Source organism: Mastomys coucha, unplaced genomic scaffold (genome assembly GCF_008632895.1).
Source record: "Mastomys coucha isolate ucsf_1 unplaced genomic scaffold, UCSF_Mcou_1 pScaffold20, whole genome shotgun sequence".
In the NCBI taxonomy this organism is placed as follows: Eukaryota; Metazoa; Chordata; class Mammalia; order Rodentia; family Muridae; genus Mastomys; species Mastomys coucha.
Window position 1 is genome coordinate 139,179,101 of NW_022196903.1, and position 6,784 is coordinate 139,185,884.

General features: G+C 46.8%; 2 protein-coding genes across 11 annotated transcripts in view; one reads left to right on the forward strand and one right to left on the reverse strand.

Annotated features, from left to right (window-relative positions):
- Lrmp (lymphoid restricted membrane protein) overlaps positions 1-6,657 on the forward strand; it is a 59,876-nt gene extending 53,219 nt beyond the window's left edge. For 2 of the 3 annotated variants that reach the window (XM_031383864.1, XM_031383865.1), the window contains 5 exons: positions 2,218-2,280; positions 2,376-2,425; positions 2,832-2,933; positions 4,575-4,682; positions 5,215-5,707. In XM_031383864.1, coding sequence (XP_031239724.1) covers positions 2,218-2,280; positions 2,376-2,425; positions 2,832-2,933; positions 4,575-4,682; positions 5,215-5,458 — 567 coding nt within the window. In that variant the 3' untranslated portion in view covers positions 5,459-5,707. Of the gene's footprint in view, positions 1-2,217; positions 2,281-2,375; positions 2,426-2,831; positions 2,934-4,574; positions 4,683-5,214; positions 5,708-6,074 lie in introns of those variants that run through there. The other variant, XM_031383867.1, reaches the window with a different exon arrangement.
- Casc1 (cancer susceptibility 1) overlaps positions 5,614-6,784 on the reverse strand; it is a 52,045-nt gene continuing 50,874 nt past the window's right edge. For all 8 annotated transcript variants that reach the window (XM_031383858.1, XM_031383863.1, XM_031383859.1 and 5 more), the window contains one exon: positions 5,614-6,086. In XM_031383858.1, the coding sequence (XP_031239718.1) occupies positions 5,814-6,086 (273 nt within the window). In that variant the 3' untranslated portion in view covers positions 5,614-5,813. The remainder of the gene's footprint in view (positions 6,087-6,784) is intronic.

The following is a 6,784-nucleotide window of genomic DNA, read 5'->3' on the forward strand; positions in this document are numbered from 1 at the left end:
CTCTCCTGACCTCTCTCCTCCTCCTCTCCTGACCTCTCTCCTCCTCCTCTCCTGACCCTTCTCCTCCTTCTCTCCTGACCCTTCTCCTCCTCCTGCTCCTGACCCCTCTCCTCCTCCTGCTCCTGAACCTTTTCCTCCTCCTCTCCTGACCTTTTTTCTCCTCCAACTCTAGCTCCACCTGCCTATTCCTGTCCAATCACAGGCCTGTCACTGCCCTAATGTGATTGGACAAAGAAAATGCTACAGCATTTCACCCTCTTTGTTCAATAAAAAAAATAACTTTCTCTCGAAATATAAATTGAATACCACTATTACATATATTGTAAATTATCTGGTATAAGATATATCTGACACCCAGTCCAGCATCTTTGTCAATAAAATTGAACATATTTTCTTTCTTAACTTAAAAGACAAAAACTTTGTACCTGGCTATGTCTTAGCTTAGATTGGATGCCATCTGAAAACCATTTTCTCAAAAGTAAAAAGCCTAGGCTGGCTAGGAAATTATGTAGTTTTTCAACTCCATCAGAAATCCAAGAATGACTGAATAATAGAGAATATATAGGAAGCCTAACACAGCTTCCAAAAATTTTGCCAATAGATAGAGACTGCTGGACACCTGGACAGTTCTTACTTCAAAACGTTGGAGCATCGGTCTTCAGCCTTCTGGCCCGTGAATGTCTGACAGACAAGAGAAACAGGAATATTAAGGACTTGCCTACTCTGTGTTGGCAGATTTAAGCTGTCCTCGGCCTGTGTGTCCTTTTTGGACAGTGTTGTCTGTAGTTGAAGAGGCAATGTTTGCCCAGTGGCTGTCTCACCACAACTGGAGCAACTCCAATGATGCTCAGTTTCTTCTTTGAGTCTGAGAAAGGGGTGCTGTCAGGAGCAGACAGGTCTTTAGTCAAATGAGTAAATAATATTAAATGTCACATTCTGTGGATTTCTGATGTTTTTGAAAACCAACTATATGTAAAGTAATCTGAACTGTAGTCTGTTAACTACTCTCAGCTAGTTTTAATTAAAATCTTGAAATTACCCTGATAATAAATAAACTCAGAACCATGAATTTGTTAATTTGGCCCTAAACTCACAGGTCTAAACATCTCAGATCTGTCTATAATAACAAAAGAAGGACTGGGTCTAAGCCCTGTACTTTTAATTGTTTAGTATCAATAGAAGAAATTTATACCAAAGATAACTTTGATTTTGTATCAAAATAAATTCTGTACCAAATAGGAGCATATGGCTTTAACTTAGTAACAATTATAAGGTTTCTATTAAATGAGATTATGGCTATACAATTAATTCTGGCTATTTCCTCCCTGTACCAAGTATGACTATTTTTACATTTCCTAGAAAGACAACCTATTAATAACCCTCTCCAGCCCCAAAGCCCAGGGAACTGGGTCAACAACTCTACATAACTTCTTCAAGCTGAACATGGGCGTTGAGATATTATGAAGGGGTGGGGGAGGGAAAACAGGATTTATTAGTCTCCTGACGTCTGTGTCTTGACTGGATCCAGCGAAGTCCAGGACATTAGGAGTTCAAACGGGCCAGTTTAGCATGTTTGACGAGGAAATCCATTGAGGCTATATATTCTGTAATATATAAATCTCAAGACAAATTTTCAGTATCATTAAGATATATTTTTTATTTGAATCTCTGGAATCTAGTTTTCTGGAAGGTGTAAATATTTTAATCACCTTTTCCAAAAACACAAAAACAAAACCTTTTCCCCAAATCATCATATCTTTGAGCCAGTAATTAGAAGCTGGAGTTTCCTAAACATGGAAGTGAAGATAACAAAGAGATACAAAACAAATGTTGGCTCAAACAATACAGTTTTTCATCTATCAAGACATAGAGAAATAGAAAATGGTCATAAATACAGACATGTTTCTCAGGGCAGACACACACATTGTGGCTCAATAAGGAATGTTTACAGCGTAAGCTCAAGACAGATAAATAAAAGCCCAGACACAAAGCTTCATTCTTGGTTAGCTAAATTATACATCAAAGGTTGGGGGGACATGGAATATGAATGGATAGATATTTCTGAAAGGTGACTTCTCCATGGAAGATTATCCGGTGTCTGGCTGCTGCCAGCCTGGCAGCTGTTCATGACAGCATGCGGCATGGCAGAGGATGACAGCATGCGGCATGGCAGAGGACGTTAGGATTTCTCTAACTGCACATTTCTCTTTTGGGTAGCCATCTTCTCTTCGAAGAGTGACCATTGCCTCTTTGCCCAGGAATCTCGGAAATGTGGGGCTGGTGAGTACCCAGGGGTTGGTGAGTACCTGGTTTCTGTGACAAAACTATCATTCTTTCACTGAGCACCTGTCTTATGATCTCTCAAACCTCGGAAGGTGTCAGGCGTGGAAAATCATGACAGATTCAGTCGGCGGTCGAGCAGCTGGTAAGTATGACTTGTGCCCACCCGCTGGGAACCCACAGCAGGCTGAAGTGCCCACAGCAGGCTGAAGTGCTCCCACCCGCTGGGAACCCACAGCGGGCTGAACATTGGTCTCAAGCACATGAGCATTGATAATAACCTTTGATTTGCTCAGAGTCTGAGCAACAGTGCAGACGTGAAAACTGACCGTTGCTGTAGTTGTATCAGGAAATAAAAGTTACTTTGATGTGCAAAGGAAAAACAACAGCAACAAAACACACACACACACACACACACAAACCCCAAACAAATAAAAAAACCAAGACAGTGTGATTTCTGCACTGACTTAGGTGGGAGGTGGGTGGGGAGGGGGGGAGGAGAGCAGTGGTAACAAGTTCAGCTTTGACATAAGGCTGTTATCTTTGTATAGGAGAATCCTGGGGACGAAGCAGGGTGAGCACCGCCCCTCGCTGCACCGCTTCATCAGCACCTATTCCTGGGCGGACGCTGAGGACGAGAGGTGTGACGTGAAGTAGGTGACTCACGGGGTGTGTCTGTCCACGTGACGTGAGCTGAGGTATGCGGAGTGGTGGCCGCTCCAGCTCAGTGGAGAGGAGGGCATCCCACTGGCAGAGCCTCAACTATGAACCGCTTTATAAATGTCATATGGGAACACAGTGGCTCCACCAGCCCTCAGGATGGCAACATTTTAAGTTCAATATTTCCTTGGAATTTCCCAGATCTAGGCATGCCTCACACCAGAGCCATAGAAGGAAAATCTCCACCAGCTTAGAGTGCTAACACCAGGAATGGATACAGAACACATTTGCGTGTATAACTTATGGCTCTTTGTGCCGTGTGTACTTGCCTGTATTGCATAAAGGGGGGCCATTTCATTCTCTGCCCAGAAATGTTTGTTTTTGATGAACAGGGGCTGCTAATGTATCCCTAGCTGGCCTCAAACTAACAGCAGTCCATCCTGTCTCAGCCTCCTTATTGATGGGATTACAGGTGTTACCACCATGTCTAGCAAATTTAGTAAGTTAAGATATGCTGTGTGCTTCCCTAAGTAAAGACAAAGCAGGAAAGATAAGTGATGACGTTCCACATCATGCTGCCTCCTTGTCCCACCTCACTTTTCCATTTCGACACCTGTTACATCGTCTCCCTCAGATCTCTTCTGAGGTGACTTCAAACACATTCACAGAGTGCCTCCAGCATCCCTCCTCAGTCCCAAGCAGCAGGAAGAGACAACATAGGCATCTTGCACACCTGGGATCCTGTGGCATGTGTTCCCCCTTAGCTATGGTGATGGATCTGTTGTGAGTCACACAGGGAGCGTGCCAAGTGCCTCCTTCAGAGGCTGCTTGCTTTAAGCTCCTACTCAGGCTTTGTAAACAGAGACTGAGATCAGGAACTCGCTGGAGTGTGCCTCAGGCCCCTCCTCAGACACTGTCCGCTTTGACAACTGGGCATGTTGAGCTAAGGATTTCAAAATTCATATTCAACCAGGAGCCATCAGTTAGAGAAGTAAGTTTGCGTAGGTGGAGGGAGCCCTGCTTAGGTTATGATTTAAAATACACTCAGTGTAGCCTCCTGTGCTTTAAACAAGTAGCTTAGCATTCGGAATATGTTCAGATGCTTTTAATACACTTAGACTGTATTCCAAGTTAGCACTAGTCCAAAACACAATCAAAAAGAATCCAAAAGTGGATGGGCCTGCCTGGGATCCCTGCTCTGAGGAAGAGAGACAGGAAGATCTCCCCAAGTTTGAGGCCAGCCAGGACTGACCAGAGACTCTGTCTCAAAACAAAAACTTCCACTACAAATGCACTCAGCTGCTTATAGAAGATATTAAAATATGAAAATAAACTTCTATTAAGTATTCATCATTCCAAGAAATGTGTTCTCTACATACTTTTTAAAATTTGGTTACAGATGTGTCCATGATATTGATTAGAAGTGGTTAAGGCTGGCTTCTGTAATCCTTCGTGAATTCCCCCTTGTGGGTCTCACTGACCATTATACCACAGAGAAGTATTTTCAATTCCAGTAAGTTTGGTGAGCTAACAATTTAGAATGTGATATTTCTGAGCACTCTGAGTTATGAGTGAACCTCAGTGGTCTTTGGCAAATGTGGCATCTTGTCATTGGTGTCAAAACTTATTTGCAGAACCACTGATGCCCCGGAACCACCAGAAGAAGAGACAGTAGAGAAGACCAGAAAGCCCAGCCTTTCTGAAAGGAGAAGCAGCGCGTTGGCCTGGGACAGCGGCACAATGTAAGCTGTGCTTACCGAGGGCGGGCACGCAGGGCATAGGCCCACTGCTCAGTTGGCTTTAGAGAAGGGCTCCATCTAAGCCTGATCTACATCAGGCAGGAACTTGACCTAAGCCAGGTAGCCTTGGCTCAGAGCTGGGCTTTCCCAGAAGGGCACAGTGAAAGCTCTGGCTTGGGCTGCCTGTGGAGGCTAGGGCAGAGGTTACTGAGGCAGATGTAAATCTTGCTTTTCCTTAGTTTGAATGGTAGTGCAGAGGGAGACAGAGTGTAGCGGGAAGTACACCAGCCCTGCTTTCCTTGACTGAAGGATGAGGTGGATACATGTTAGGAGTTAGGGCCTACAGTCTGCTCTCAGCATTGGAGTAGGGCTAGTTCCTTCTAATAGTTATCAGTGTTGGGGAGCAGACTGTGTCCATCCTAACACGCAGCTGAGGCAGTGCCATTAGGTGCTCAGTGAACAGTGTCCCCTGGGCGAAAGAGAGTCTCCAGACCCCACTCAGTGACTGCCCTCTCTGTTTGTGCTCCCCCTACAGCTGCAGCTCAGTGGCTTCCTGGTTCACTCACCTGCAGGCATCCTTCAGAAGGGCCAACAGAGCGCTCTGGCTCGCCGGGCTCTTCATCATACTGTTCGCAGCGCTGATGAGCGTCCTCACAGGTCAGCTCTTCCAGACAGCTGTGGAGGCTGCGCCCACACAGGAGGGGGACTCCTGGATGTCTCTAGAGCACATCTTATGGCCATTTACCAGACTAGGGCACGATGGACCGCCACCAGTGTGACTGCCGTGCACCTCAGTGTCCCCTCGGATTCTAACCTTTCCCTCTGAGACTTGTAAAATGGCAACTTTTTAGTAATGATAGTGCAAAGCTAGGTTCCTGGGCAGCGGGGATCTTTCAATTCCCCAACAAAAGCAAGAGAGAGGAACTTCACAAGGGAGGGCCCCACCTAGGGTATTTTAATGAGCTTTCTGAGAGGTATCAGACTTTATTGAAATGTAACCAAATAAAGATCATTCAAATCTTCGTGCAGTGCGGCTGGAGGGCCGGGCTCCTGGGTCACCTTAGGGGCTGCTTGGAAAGATATCGAATTCCTCTCAGGCATAAGGGTCCGCCACGCTTACACACTTGGTGAGGGCTAGGAGTAGCTGAGGACCCGGATGGACAGCAGCATGTAGCACACTGAGTTGACGAACTGGCAGTCCGAAAGCCTGACCCTCTCCATTGCCACCGGGGAGGCGAAGTCCTTCAGCATGTGGTATAAGGTGGAGTGGAACTCAGTGCCCTCCCAGAGGGCCTCGGAGAACTTGTCGCTCTCTTCCTGCATCTTGAGCATCTGTGCCCTGTCACCACTGAACATGAGGAGCCACCAGGTGAGGTGCTCTGTTTCTTCTGACAGGTGTTCCCTCACCTGGAAAGAGACCGTGAATCCTGGGAGTGCCAAGGCATGCACAAGGAAGGAGCTGCTCGGTACCCAAACCACCCAGCTTGCAGACTAAGTCTCTCATGAGGTTGAGCAGGCTGGCTCAGCCTCCCCAGTGCTGGGAGGAAAGGAGCGTGTCGGCAAACATAGCGAAGAGCACTCCTCCTGCCGTGGTTCTGAACTGCTGTAAACCATGAAGCATCTCAGTACTTCAGTACTTCTGGAGCAAGCACTGTGGGACCCAGGGGTGCTGATGCTGTGCCCAGGCACTGCCCTGGGAGCTGAGGGAGCAGTGGGTACCTATCCAGAGACACGGGTTGATCAGTGAGACCCAGCTCTCAAGGAGGCTGTGCTTAGGTAGGGAGCAACAAGTGGTGGCTGCTTTTGCCTCAGCTGAGCCTTGGGGGTGGAGCTCCGGGTGGAGCACTTGGCATGCACGTATGAGGCCCCGGCTTCCCACTTAGCTCAGAGAGAAACTCAGTCAGCCTTGAGCTTGAAAACAGTGTCTTTCCTACTCATAAACAGTAATGTGTCAGAAGTTATGCCAAATGCCTGGCCTCTGTAGAGGACCAGGAACCACAGACACACACACATGGTTTTCCTGTTTGCCCTGCAGTCAACACAGACACACGTCACGGCATTTGGTACTATAGTGGGTGAAGGTCTGAGAACACAGACACACGTCA